Source organism: Tarenaya hassleriana, unplaced genomic scaffold, assembly GCF_000463585.1.
Source record: "Tarenaya hassleriana unplaced genomic scaffold, ASM46358v1 Cleome19, whole genome shotgun sequence".
Lineage (NCBI taxonomy): Eukaryota > Viridiplantae > Streptophyta > Magnoliopsida > Brassicales > Cleomaceae > Tarenaya > Tarenaya hassleriana.
This window is the reverse complement of record NW_010965304.1, coordinates 2,085,631-2,098,918: the sequence shown is the minus strand read 5'-3', so window position 1 is coordinate 2,098,918 and position 13,288 is coordinate 2,085,631. Positions and strand designations below refer to the sequence as shown.

The window sequence follows — 13,288 nt, the reverse complement described above, 5'->3', positions numbered from 1 at the left end:
ACAAAGCTCCAGTAACCAAAACCGTCCAAACAAAACATCAAAATCTTTTATAGGTAAAATAATTTACTCTTGAAAAAAAGAAATTCAAAGACTTATTGTCATGGATGATGGAATAGTCAAGCAAAAGTTTCAAAAAAAACCTAATTTGGATAGTTCAACCGGTGAAACGGGATGCAAAACATCTGTTCCGCTCCAAATTCGAATCTCAATTTGGGAAGAAAACGCATAATTCAAATCACATGACTAACTTCCGTCCCCAGAATTAGTCTGAACCTCGTCCCACAAAACCCGGTTACCAAGAAAAAAAGGTTTCAAAAGGAAAGAAATGCGAAGATCCAATCAACCACATCAGTTTTTAATATTCAATAAATTTTCAGAGGGTTCCCATGGATTAAAAAAAAAAGGAATCATCTTATATGAAAGAAACACGTTTTTTTATGTAGAAAAAAAAAACACAAACTTATATATATGTCTCTTTACATACAACCAACTAATATACCATTAACTTGAGCATTGTTTTCTTTCTTTCTTTCTTCTCTTTTTTCTTTCTATGCGGCAAATCGAGAATTCGAGATTTAGGAGGAGCAAGAGAGCATGCACACACCCGGTCTGTACGCCCACGCGGGGGGCAAACGTGCATATTTCTCCATCCCGGGCTGCTCATCGTATGGTCGTTGCATTAGTTTGAGCAAGTTCTGTACCTCAGAGAAGTCTCCTTGTTCGGCCGCGTCTATGGCGCTTTGGCACAAATAGTTCCTGAGGATATACCTTGGATTAACTGAATCCATTCTTGCTTTTCTTTCTTCATCTGAGATCTCACTACCAGCAAGCTGCAATTTCAATCGAGTAATATTGGTTTTGGTTAGGGATCTGGTTTTTCGTTTAAGATCTTGATCACGAAAATCTTTCGGACCAACATTACCAAGATAGTAGTTAGAGGAACTAGACCAGGCTAAAGCCAGTAATAATTTCTGTCAAACCAAGACTACAAGTCTTTGATTAAACTTGGGAAATTATTTCTACAAAATCACGAAATTAGGTATTGCTTCATCTGGGCTGCATTTACCAAGAAATTCATGGAAGGTTAAACCACAACGGAAAGTTATGTTCCAGGCAATGACACGAGAAAATGCTTTAGAGAAACTGAACCAAAGACCGAATTTCTTGAAAGCGAGAAAGCAAAAGATACAAGAGACATTACCTCCTGTATGTAGCTTTGCACCCATTTGCTCCATGCCTCTTTCCGCTCCTTTCCAATATCCAAGAGCGCAGCTTTCAAGGGTTTCAACAGCTCATCCCCGGGAGTGTTCGGGTTGGCTTTTAAATTCGAAAGAAGCCGGAAGAAATTTGTATAATCAACCTTATCAACCGCCATATTGTTAAGAAGACTACCGATGAGTTCCTTGTTATACTTGGCAAGACCAAGCTTCTTTGTCATTATGGCTTGATATTCATCCATGAATTTGTCCCCGTACCTATAGCATGCCCGCGACTATGATGTCAAATTTCCATTTCCTTCACAAGAAATGGAATTTGAGTATACCCATATAAAACAAACTTACCTCTCCATTGCGTAATTTGCCTCCTTCTCATTTATCAGTTGAGCTACCGCTAGAGTTTTAGCAAACTGTGCAATATTCCACAAGCCAATGTCCGGCTGATTTGCAAAACAGTATCTCCGACCAGGGAGGTCGGTTGTATTCGGGGTGTAACTCGGATCAAAAGCATCTAGGAATCCAAATGGGCCATAATCTATGGTCAGACCCAAAACGCTCATATTGTCAGTGTTGAGCACACCGTGAGTGAAACCAATGCCTTGCCATCTTGCAACTAAGGAAGCGGTACGTTCAGCAACCTCGACAATCCATGCTGACAAATTTAAAACTGAAAGAGTTAGTAGAGCCATCCCAAGGATTATGTTTTTCTGCAAAACTGAATAGCATATGTGAATAATGAAATGATATAAATGCCAAAGTCTGATTCGAGAATAAAATATTGGTCTCTGAATACGGTAAGTTTCAGGCGCTCCAAAATATTGGATGACAAAAAGAAACAATATATTATCTCGCATCTAGATATGTTCGATGGAACTTGATTTATGGAAGTTCTTCAATATGAAATTACCTGCATACTTGTTCGATGTCAAGTCCACGACAGAATCATCTTTATCACCTGTCTGGAAGGATAAGCTCTCACTTCTATTCATGTTTTCAATATGCGGAAAATGATGTCTAATGGCATAGTCTGCCAACTTCCGAACAATTTCAATATCCTCTTTCCCTCTAGAAGCATGTATTTGGTAGGAGCCAAAACGAAGAAAAGACTGAGAAACTCTGCAAACAATTGCCCCTGGTTCCTCTTTTGGATTGCCACTGCAAAATGATACAAACAGTAGGATTAGTCATCCACTCCGAACTGAAACATTACACATTGATTGCAATATTTTTAAATGTAATGCAATTCGATAACGAATGGGACTACTAACCCACAATTTCCCACATATTGTACAAGCGAACAGTGAGAAAAAAAGTAGAATGAACAGAATTAATCAGTTTCTCTGCGAAAGCTGGGAGAACACGTGGATTTTTATAACATAGAAGGAATATAACAACAAACAAATTAGACTATACATTCCATAAACACGTGTTTGCAAAAGCAAAACAAAGGTAACAGTATGTTGTAAGTCACGACTGTAATAAAACAGGGAGATTCTGGACATACTCATAAAACATGTCTCGAGTGACCTCTTGTCCTGTTGTCGCAAGACAAAGGGCACGTGTGGTAGGGATTCCCAGACAATGCATTGCTTCACTGCAAAGGAATTCCCTGATGCTACTACGGAGCACTGCAAGGCCATCAGCAAACCGGCTATATGGTGTCCTGCCAGCACCTTTAAGCTGCAGCTCCCACCTTTCACCCTTGGAGTTCAAAACTTCTCCAAGAGTTATGGCTCGACCATCACCAAGTTGTCCAGCCCACATGCCAAATTGGTGTCCTCCATAGCATTGCGCATAAGGCACCCTGTAGAAAAGAATATCACTAAAAGCCGGACAAAAATCTTTGCAAAGAGTAAATTTGAACTTGAATCATATTTGGACAAGGACACTTACGCTCCAGGCAATAGTTTGGCACCAGAAAACATATGAGGAACATCTGGTCTTTCGAATCTGAAAATCAGGAAACCAAATATCATCAAGACGTGAACATCTGACATAAGAAGAAAGAGGAACGAGATGGGGAAAACCCAGTCCACTCAAAGTGCGAAAACACCACATACATGTCAATGACACTGTAACTCAGATGTCCTAAAAGGCTAAACTAACTGCTGAAAACACAACCACTACCAGCCTTCTATATGCAAGGAGACTAATTTTTAAGATAAGAGGGAAAAGTAAAAGGGAGAAAATATTCTTGATGATTCTGATCTGAAATTGTCCAAATGAATGAATGGCATCAACGATAAATGAAATTCGTCTTTAGCGTGTTCCCTTGCTTGAGAAGACACTAAAATAATCATGACCATAGATCATAGCGCACAACAGGTAGAGCATGCTCACTCTTTAGGGTCCAAATCAAACAACTCCGCAACAGATCCAGACCATGCTACAAGCTGAGGATTATCTACTGCAACTGATGGGGAAACTTTTGTGTAGCAAGCATGCAACACCTGCAGACCACCACAGAAAAATATCAAGTTCCACATAGTCAAGCTCCATATTCTCCAAACAATACCTACATACCGATTCAGACATAGCATATAATAAAAAATAAAAAAAAAGATTGGAAAAGCCAAAGCCAAATTTTTGTACAACCACAACCTGTCAAAACCAAAAGGTATATACTGTATTCGGAGAACAAAATAAGAAATTGCTCTCCTGAGCTTTACCACTATTGACAATTACTCGTCTTAGTTAGCAACAGATGAACTGCAACACAATGAATTCCGGAAAGTAAAAACCTTCAAAACCCATATGATCCATTCAACAAGCAATTCATGCCATAAACAATTAGTAAACCAAACTCTCCACAGTATTCCATTACAACAAATTCAAATCGTTAATATATACTAGTTTTGGCAGTCATTTCAGAGGAATCTGACTAAATATGGAAAGAAAGTCCTGAATATATCTACATAAAAGGGTATATACATAAGTGGATGTCAACAAGCAACCTGACAAAGTTATTCACATATGTATACGTATACTATGCACAAAAACAAGCCCATGAACTTACATATCCTTGGAGATATATATGTATACACGTATTCACCGACAATTAATGAATCTCAATCCAGTTTCATCCAATTTTCTCGGCAAGCAAACATGATACACTATCATAATCCAAAAAACAAAGGCCAAAATTCTCACATCACGAGAGATGACGTCACTTCTCGGATCACCAGGCAATTCCCTGACGAACGAGTGGTCCCAGTTCAGATCCTCGAGCTTCAGTTTGACCTGCCTCGCGACATCGCCACCCTTACTTCTATCATCATCGACGGATCCCAAGCTCTGATTCTGCAGATCTCTCGCCAGGGAATCGGCCGGAGACGAAGACGATGAAACCGACGACACAGCCTCCATCGGAGGAGAACCTCCCGAGCACCCGACGGAGGAGGAAGAAGACCGAAAGGAAGGGCTAAATCGAAATTCACGTCGGAGAGAGGGACAAAACGGGAATTTCGCAGTACGGATGGAAGAAATGGAGAGGAGGTGAAGCGGTCGGAGATAGAGAGACGACGAAGACAAGTGCAACATTTCTCCAAATTTTTCCTTAGGTCACATTTTTCTATGGGACGTTGTAAATTTAATGCCCGGTTAATACCGGTTTACTTATCGATTTTGGTTAACTTTGAGTAGGTCGGTTTAAGAGATTACGGTTGTTTGCAACCACATTTGTTCTCCATGGACCATGGGGTCATCATGAACACACAATATTTCAAAAAATGTCAAAGAATGAGAATTAATATCATATTTGAATTTTTAATCACAAATTTTCAAGCCAATACCTAGTATTTAGCGAATTTAAATTTTATATTATTTTTCATATTTTTACATTACATAATTATTCATAAAATATAAAAAAAATTATCATAAACATATAAAAAAAACTTTACGCTTTTACACTTATTATAAAAAATCAATATTTTTTAACAAAACAAATCATCGAAAAATTATTACTTGTTTAAATAATTACTATTGTTAAAAATATGTTTTTAAAAAATAAATAAATGACTTTTTTACGAGTTTATAATATAAATTTTTTTATATAAATATAATAGTTTAATTTTTTATATAAATAATATAGTTTAGTATTTTATGATAAATTTAAATTATAATTTTCTACAATTGTAACAATTTAAAGTTTTTAAATGGAAAAAAATCCTAAAAATTTCTGAACTTGTAATTTGGAGTAATATTAATTCCAAAATTCGTAGAGGTGCCTATTAATTCTCAAACTTGCAAAATTAAATACGTTAAATCCTCAACTTGTTAAACGGTTTCACAATCGTCCATAACGTTATTTGGTCAAAAAAACGAGTTGACCAATCCGACGTGGCACTGACATGACGGTAATTTTTTGAGTTGGCTCGCCACGTCACGTGTCACGTCGGATCGGTCAATTCGTTTTTTTGACCAAATAACGCTATGGATAATTATGGAACCGTTTAATAAGTTCAGTATTTAACGTGTTCAATTTTGCAAGTTTGAGAATTAATAGATACATCTACAAGTTTAGGAATTAATAGACACCTCTTTTAAAAAAATTTAGAACTTTTTCTCTAAAAAAATAAAAAGATAAGATAACGAATTACAAGAAGAGGGGTAGCCTAAGTAAGCAGTATTGCTACTGTGAACTGTCAAATCATGACATAGTCTGAATCACGTAAAAATACACACACAAATATATATATAACGACTTTAGTTATATAATTTTAGGCCCAGATTTTAAAATCTTTTACAATAATTTCGAAATAGAGAAAACACAAATTTTTTTGAAATTATAAAAAACATGCAATATCACACCATTATATTTTATTATAATAACAACTATATTTTGTTATAGAGAAAATAATCTAATAGTGGTAGTTTTTCTATCAAATATTTAAAATCTAAATTGATTATGAATTGGTTTAGAAAAAATTATATTAAAAAAGATATTTAGAAAAATTAATATTTTTAAGAACTTTTAGAGTTTTTTTCCTTTTTAAATTGTCTCGAAATTGTCTTCCGAGATATGCATAAAATTCCATTACCACAAAATAAGATATGCATAAAATAAGACATGAAAACCGCGCCGAATATATATACCGGACCGAGTTTTAGAAAGCAACCGGTGTCTCAGAGCTTTTCGAAACGGCAGACCATGCTGTCGTTCCGTAACTCAAACCAAACAATCAACTGGAAAATTTTAGGGCACAATAATGTTGTTTCACGTCCGCTCGTAGGTTTTCCTCGGAAAATCCTTCGTTGTTCGTCAGAAAATCTTGAATTTCGCTGTGTTTCTACTTCGATTTCGACGGATTATCGGCGTATTTCATCTGTTGAGAGATCTGGCACTGCTGAATTCGCTTTGTCGAGGTTTCGTACAAGAATCGCCTTGGTCACGCTTCCTGTTTAGGTTTATGGAGTTTTGGATCTCACGGGGCTGATGTTTTCCGTGGGAATCTTTGATTGATCAGCATTTCCGGACTCGATCCGAAGGACAGCTGCGAAGAAGATATTGGGTTTTGATTGCGCCGAGAGGTTAGTTCAAACGTTTTGTGCCCTTGAATTAAGTCGTTTTTTGTGTTCTTCAGCTTAATTTTAAGTATTTGTTCATCTCGAATATCGTTGTGTGCTAGTTTCCATGGTCTGTTAGGGTTTCGGAGAGTGTAATTTCTCTAACTGGAGTTTGTAAATTGGCAAAATGTTCTGATTAATTATTATTATGATTCCCTGCTAGGAACGGGTCGATGTTATGTGGAGTTTACTCTTGATTCCAAGTGAACTATGTAGTTCAGAGAGCTTTATTTGCAATATGAAACAAATTTAGCTAGTGGGTTTGTATCCAAGAACTTATCCTTCCTACTTCTCTGATTTCTAGGCTTTGGATTGTCTAATTTAGTTAGTTGAATATTTGAAAGATCAGTTATACTTTTCTTTCACTTAGGTTTTCTGGATTTCTGTATTTCGACTGAAAAATTTTGTTCACTTTTCTTTTGTGATTTATGATTTTTTTTGGTATCTTCTCTATCAAAGGAGCAATGACTATTTAACTGTTGATATTTTGATTGGTTAAAATTTGTTTTCTTGGTTTTGCAGTTCGTGTTCTTGGGTTATCAGGTGGGACTCTTTTCGGAGTTTTTGCTTTCTTAGGTTTCAATTGAAGAATCGACTGGAAAATAGACATGGATTACCGGCCTTCGGACAGTAGTGGTGAGTCATATGTTCGATCTCACTTTTCTTGTTGATGCTTGCTTCTGGTTTGTGCTCAATCTTTTTTGTTTGCAATAGTAGACAAGTTAACGGTGTTGTTCTTTATAGAGCTCTATGAAAAAACTAATGTGTCGGTTTTGTTTGATGTATTCCCAGTTAAGGATTACATTAGGAAAAGCTATTTGACTGAATTATTGTTTTCTTAGGTTCTTCGTTTCGGCTTATTCTTTCTTATCTAGTTCCGGTCTATCTGCATGATTTAATATTCTTTTCGCTGAGTAAATTTTAGGTACAGATGATGACTTACCTCCTTCACATCAAAGTAGATTTCAAAGAGGGGGCCGACCTGCTGGCAATGGCAGGCCCTCTGTTCTCAATTCTGCTCCTCAATCAAGGATGCAAAATGACATGGAAACTCAGATTCATCTAATCGAGCAAGAAGCTTATTGTTCGATACTCCGTGCCTTTAAAGCTCAGTCTGATGCAATCACCTGGGTACTTATTTGCTTTAATATTCATCAATCCATGTTTATGTGCTTTCACCAGCCAGATAATTTAGCTTTCTTTCTTTTATTTCTTGTTCTCTTTACGGAACAATATGCAGGAGAAAGAAAGTTTGATCACTGAACTTAGAAAGGAACTTCGGGTATCAGATGAGGAACACAGGGAACTGTTATCAAGGGTTAATGCTGATGACATGATCAGGCGAATAAGGTATGTCTATATGCAATTGCTTATCTAGCCAAGGAGCTTCCAAGAAATGTCTAAATATGAGTGTGATTAATTCTGCCTACTTCTAGTCAACGCGGTCGATTAATCTGTCAGGGAATGGAGAAAGTCAAATGGCCTTCAGTCTAGTGTTCCCCAACTTGTTCATGATCCTACTCCCAGTCCAACTGTTTCGGGATCACGTAAGAAGCAAAAAACATCTCAATCAATGGCTTCGTTGTCCATGGGCCCACCATCTCCTGCTTTGCACCCTTCAATGCAGCCATCATCATCTGCTCTTAGAAGGGGAGGCCTGCCACCAGGTCCAAAGACCAAGAAGCCGAAAGCAGTAAGTCATATGATACTGTGTAATTCTGTTGTCAGTCTCAGCTTTAGTTTTTTCCTATATTCTGATTCACTGATGGGTTAAAATTTTCACTGTCTGCTCGACATGAAGTCAATGCAATACCCTGCCCCAGGTGTTGCTGGAAGACCCCAAGCTGGTAACCTAACTGTTGCTTTAACAAATGAACCTGCTGAATCAGGATCATATGATCCATTGATCGGACGGAAGGTTTGGACGAGGTGGCCTGAAGACAACCATTTCTATGAGGCTGTTATAACCGATTACAACCCCGTTGAGGTATTTTTTTTGTGGTGCTGAATTGGTATTTTAGCTGGTAAGGGATCATTCTCTGATATTGTTCATGTTTTCAATGTTGTCAAGGGACGGCATGCTCTGGTGTACGATATTAATACAGCGAACGAAACTTGGGAATGGGTAAATCTGAAAGAGGTAATGATTTCGGTTTGTGGTTTATATTCCTTTCCGGTGTTGTAGAAAAGGTGATGCTGCAAGCTACCTCATTTTATTTTATTGTTCATATTGGGGACATTAAATTTAAGTCTTCTTCTTCCATCGTTTCATGAATTGTGTGTGTTTATTAGATGGAGTGGATGACAGAAATTCTTGGCAGAGTTAGAAATAGACTATGATAACGCTAAGACAGATGTGGGACGAATACCAAATCTGAAATAAAACTGACTATATGTGTTGTCTGTGGGTTGAATGTACTTGCAGATGGGTGCTTTTGTCACTTTTCAATGCTTATAATCAAGAAGATTAGATAGTTATGCTTATGCATAATAAGTTATGCTTGTGTTTTCTTCTATGCCTTTCTCCAAGCTACGTTTGGTAGCATCCCTAAGTTTTTTTGTTATATACAATAGATATCTCCGGAAGATATCAGATGGGAGGAGGAAGAACCAGGAATTCCACGGAAAGGTGGTCGTCCTGGTCAAGGCCGAGGGGTTAAAAAGACAATGCCTCGTAGTGGTCCATTAACTAATGCAGGAAGAGGTAGGGGAACCATGAAGACACAGCCCAAGGCACAGAATGGCATCGGGAAGAAAGCTTTAGGCGACATCGAAATACTCCACACCGATACGTTAATAAAAGAGGTAAGGCTTCATCCCAACAACTCTAGTTATGATAACATGGAAGATTAACGAGTTAATAATCTGATCATTATGATGAACCTCAACAGGTAGAAAAAGTTTTCGGGTCGAGTAATCCTGATCCCATCGAAGTAGAGAAAGCAAAGAGGGTGTTGAGAGTAAGAACTTATTTTCTTGAATCTGTTTCTATATTCGCCCAGGTTTTCATTACAGCAGAAGCCGATTGATCTCCTTGAATAATGCAGGATCATGAACAAGCCCTCATCGACGCCATTGCAAAGCTCGAAGAAATATCAGACGGAGAAAGCGGTAATAATTGACAGTCGATATAGGCCCCTTTTCTTAGCTCAATGTTCCCGTGGTCAGTTGTAGTTTTTTGGCGATATTTAAAGATGTACCATTTGTAAAACTCATCCAAGCAATGTAGGGTTGGCTTTGGTTCTGTAAATCGAAAACCACTTGTAACATAATTATGAGATAATTAAACGTGTAATGATTTTGTTCATATAATGCATCTTTGCATAATGTTTTTTTGGCTTGAACCCAGATGACGTGGGCCGTGCTTTCTTGCATGGGCAACCACTGGACGAAGGGACAATACGATGAGATGGTGGAAGGCGCCGACAGGAATGGGTTTCGATATTTTTTGTTCCATAGCTGTCTTTGTTGTTATGTGGTATTAAATTAGGGTTTGTAGTTTTGTAATATGATCCTTCAGTCTTTGATGGTGTAAGACTGTACTGTCATCTGTATCTTCTCATGGCTCTTCAATCAATAGGTTATGTTAACTTAATAGTCTCTTCTGAATTTCAGTTCCTGCAAACCACGAACTTGGCTTTTTGTTAATGGGTACATCATTACAACATATTATATGTCAGAGACTGACCTGGTTTCGGACAGAAGAGAAACCCTACAAGGATGATATGAAGTTGCAGATGAGATTAACCATGTCTGAATCATAGTGCGGTCCTTCCATCTGGAAATGGCTAACGCCTTCGATGAGATGAGTTTCTGTTCGTCCTGAAGCGGATTTGAGCTTGTTCTTGAGCTGGCTCACGCTCGTGAACCCGTCCCGAGTTCCCATCACAAAGAGTTTCGGTTTTAGGGATTGGAGAATGGATTTGTGGTGACGCCCGAATAGGACTGAGGCCATTAGGCCAAATGGGTACCCCAAACTCACGTATCCCACCACTTGTTCTACCTGATCCACTGCTGATCCAGCGATCGGGGCACCTGTCATCATTCAAAGCAGATGGAAGAAACCTTTCATTTCATTTCACATCCTATGGATGATCCAGAGAAATCAGCATATGATGATGAGTTATATATTGGTGATCATTACAACAATGGGTTTTCCCCATCGGTGCAAAGAGGAAATTTTGGATTTAGACACAAGAGCACCAATTTAGCAATCATCAACACTACCATAACGAAAAAATGCTAATTTCGATCCAAATTTTGAAAATGACAAAGCGCCCTCTATCCACCAAAACGAAACTATGAATAGCATCAAACAAAACAAGAAAGCTACTGAATCTACATAACAAAAAGTTTTATCCACCAAAACAAAAACCACAATGATGGTGGGGGAAAAATTGATCCTAATATGAAACTGATACATGATGAACACCAAGTGGTTTTCTTGCATAAACCACTAGCCACAAACTTCAAAACAACATCCATGGCAAACAAGCAAATCCTCATCATCCACAATGCAGACAGCAGCTTTATTTGAAACACCAAACAAATGAATCAAGACAGAGACTCGAACCCAACCATAACCATATCCATGGCAATAAGTATCAAGCCGGGATCTTAGATGAGACGGTTAAAAGGATCAACTGAGTTGTAGTGAATTGCTAACGCAAACCAATATACCTAATCTGATTCAGTTCCATTATTCATTAGAATTGGCGAAATAACCCTAATTTGGCCCTAATTAGAACAAGAACCCGAAACCTGGACAACATTAAAGCAGACATCTGAATCCTCAGAATCAACAAATACAGAGTTAAAAATTAGTTTCAAACGCAGTAAAAACAAAGGAACTACACGAACATGAATATGGAGTTCAAACTTTATTTATTGACAACGGATCAAAAGAATCAAAGCATCATTCCAGCCTAAAACAAAGAAAGTACACTCAAGAACGGAATCAGAAACAAGACCTAACATATCAGAATTAACAAATCTAGAATCCAATAATTAGTTTCAATCCCAGTAAAATCCGATGAACCACAAGAAATCTGCACATGCGGGGCTTAAACATCGGTTAAAAGCAACGGATCAAAAACATCAAAGCTAGAAATTCAAAACAATCTTATCGTAATCATATGCAAAAGTGCAGCAAATCGGTACCTGCAGAAGAACCAACCAAAACAATCTTATCAACGCCGAGATTCTGGCAGACCCACCGACAAACAGCGATCACATCCTTAACTTCGGCGAACCCAGTAAGAGTTGCTCTTCCGGTGGATTTTCCGGCGCCTCTGGTATCAAAAGTGACGGCTGTGTAGCCATTGGCGGCCAAACCAGAAGCTATGCCTCTCAACAGAGCCTGACAACCACCCAACAGCGAGAATGGATGGACAAGAACAATTGCTAGGTTGCTGTTCGGTCGTTCTTCGTGTTCTTCGCGTCTGGGCTTGAAGATCCTCGCGTGAAGCTTCACAGCGTCCTCGGAATCTACTTTACAGGATTCGACTTCGATGTTTGATGACATTTTGGAGAGGAAGGGGAGGATTTTTCTTGGGTTAGATCGATATGGAAGCCATGAATGAAGGAAGAGAGGTTAGGTATCGGATTAGAAAATCAGCCCATGATGATGCCAACATAATTAATAGAAACAATAGCTCAGTCACCGGTGGGTGGGACTATCTGATTTATTTTGAAGTTAAATTGTAATTTGGAAAAAGACTAATATATTTTAAAAATGAAATAATGGTTATATATATATATATATATCAATTATTATTTGAATTTAAATTTAAAATTTTAATATATTCAAATTTAACATAATTTGTTTTCGTAATAAAATTTTAAAAATTGTTCGAAATATCTATATAGATGTGTTTTGTTATATGAACTCCAATCTAAATTATTCAAATTTTTAAGATGGATTCGAAATAGGCGTAGAATTTTAGGATAACTTCGACCATTTAGGTGGCAACCGATATAAAAATAATGTAAATCTTCTCTATGAATTTTTATGATATAATCCAAAGTTGGAGGATCAACGGATAAGAAATAGGATAAAACTATTTTTTCATTCAAGTTCGAATTTTTTTTTGGAAAAGGATATTTATTTGAGATTAAAGATTTAATTGAGTTGAATGTTCGGTTAACTTTTAGACTATAAAAAAAATTCTTGTGATATAAATATTGGACCATTTTCGACAAGCTATATCGAAGGTTGGATATAATGAAAATAAGCAAGGTTTCTCTCGAATCCCATCGTCGTATCGGCGTCTCAATATGGTGCTATATAAATAAAGGTTTTAAAATTTTAATATGTGGGTATATAAATTATTCTAAAATTTCAAAAAAAAAAAACCCCGCCATAGTTCAGAGAAATAAAACGATGCTCGATACCTAACGAAGACAAAAACGAATATTAAAAAATGGAATATCCGTCATATAAATTCGGGTTCAAGTTTTATATATTAAAATAATAGATACCCGCAGTTATCCCATATATATTAAAA

The 13,288-nt window shown here is 37.3% G+C and overlaps 3 protein-coding genes across 5 annotated transcripts; 1 reads left to right on the top strand and 2 right to left on the bottom strand.

Annotated features, from left to right (window-relative positions):
* Positions 1 to 361: 361 nt before the first annotated feature.
* LOC104811125 (UPF0061 protein azo1574) lies at positions 362 to 4,776 on the bottom strand. The gene is made up of 8 exons (XM_010537725.1): positions 4,368 to 4,776; positions 3,558 to 3,667; positions 3,111 to 3,167; positions 2,722 to 3,021; positions 2,125 to 2,372; positions 1,563 to 1,869; positions 1,202 to 1,475; positions 362 to 830 (listed from the first exon to the last, which is right to left on the bottom strand). Exons 1-8 carry the CDS (start codon positions 4,755 to 4,757, stop codon positions 576 to 578), a joined length of 1,941 nt encoding a protein of 646 aa, XP_010536027.1. The 5' UTR covers positions 4,758 to 4,776; the 3' UTR covers positions 362 to 575.
* A 1,570-nt stretch (positions 4,777 to 6,346) lies between these two features.
* LOC104811122 (protein EMSY-LIKE 3) lies at positions 6,347 to 10,377 on the top strand. Of its 2 annotated transcripts, XM_010537722.1 has the most exons (12): positions 6,347 to 6,581; positions 6,683 to 6,746; positions 7,305 to 7,418; positions 7,708 to 7,913; positions 8,023 to 8,132; positions 8,244 to 8,475; positions 8,584 to 8,769; positions 8,854 to 8,922; positions 9,357 to 9,587; positions 9,674 to 9,742; positions 9,830 to 9,893; positions 10,132 to 10,377. In XM_010537722.1, the coding sequence occupies exons 3-12, from the start codon at positions 7,391 to 7,393 to the stop codon at positions 10,188 to 10,190; spliced, it is 1,254 nt and encodes a 417-aa protein (XP_010536024.1). In that variant the 5' UTR covers positions 6,347 to 6,581; positions 6,683 to 6,746; positions 7,305 to 7,390; the 3' UTR covers positions 10,191 to 10,377. The 2 variants fall into 2 exon arrangements, with proteins under 2 accessions (XP_010536024.1, XP_010536023.1); XM_010537721.1 differs by having other exon boundaries at positions 6,347 to 6,746.
* On the bottom strand, positions 10,310 to 12,408 carry LOC104811123. 2 transcript variants are annotated; one of them, XM_010537724.1, is made up of 3 exons: positions 11,943 to 12,408; positions 10,471 to 10,817; positions 10,310 to 10,400 (listed from the first exon to the last, which is right to left on the bottom strand). In XM_010537724.1, the coding sequence occupies exons 1-2, from the start codon at positions 12,304 to 12,306 to the stop codon at positions 10,495 to 10,497; spliced, it is 687 nt and encodes a 228-aa protein (XP_010536026.1). In that variant the 5' UTR covers positions 12,307 to 12,408; the 3' UTR covers positions 10,310 to 10,400; positions 10,471 to 10,494. The 2 variants fall into 2 exon arrangements, with proteins under 2 accessions (XP_010536026.1, XP_010536025.1); XM_010537723.1 differs by having other exon boundaries at positions 10,392 to 10,817.
* Between the last annotated feature and the right edge of the window lie 880 nt (positions 12,409 to 13,288).

Bases quoted from the DNA above. Each gene is read 5' to 3' on its own strand.
- LOC104811125 (XM_010537725.1), bottom strand. From the start codon at position 4,757: ATGTTGCACTTGTCTTCGTCGTCTCTCTATCTCCGACCGCTTCACCTC. The intron at 3,668-4,367 runs GTGAGAATTTTG...GGTGGTCTGCAG, and splicing joins GTGACGTCATCTCTCGTGAT to GTGTTGCATGCTTGCTACAC. The intron at 2,373-2,721 runs GTATGTCCAGAA...ATCATTTTGCAG, and splicing joins ACTCGAGACATGTTTTATGA to TGGCAATCCAAAAGAGGAAC.
- LOC104811122 (XM_010537722.1), top strand. From the start codon at position 7,391: ATGGATTACCGGCCTTCGGACAGTAGTG. The intron at 8,133-8,243 runs GTATGTCTATAT...TTAATCTGTCAG, and splicing joins GACATGATCAGGCGAATAAG to GGAATGGAGAAAGTCAAATG. The intron at 8,770-8,853 runs GTATTTTTTTTG...AATGTTGTCAAG, and splicing joins CCGATTACAACCCCGTTGAG to GGACGGCATGCTCTGGTGTA.
- LOC104811123 (XM_010537724.1), bottom strand. From the start codon at position 12,306: ATGTCATCAAACATCGAAGTCGAATCCTGTAAAGTAGATTCCGAGGAC. The intron at 10,818-11,942 runs GTACCGATTTGC...GAATGATGACAG, and splicing joins TTTGGTTGGTTCTTCTGCAG to GTGCCCCGATCGCTGGATCA.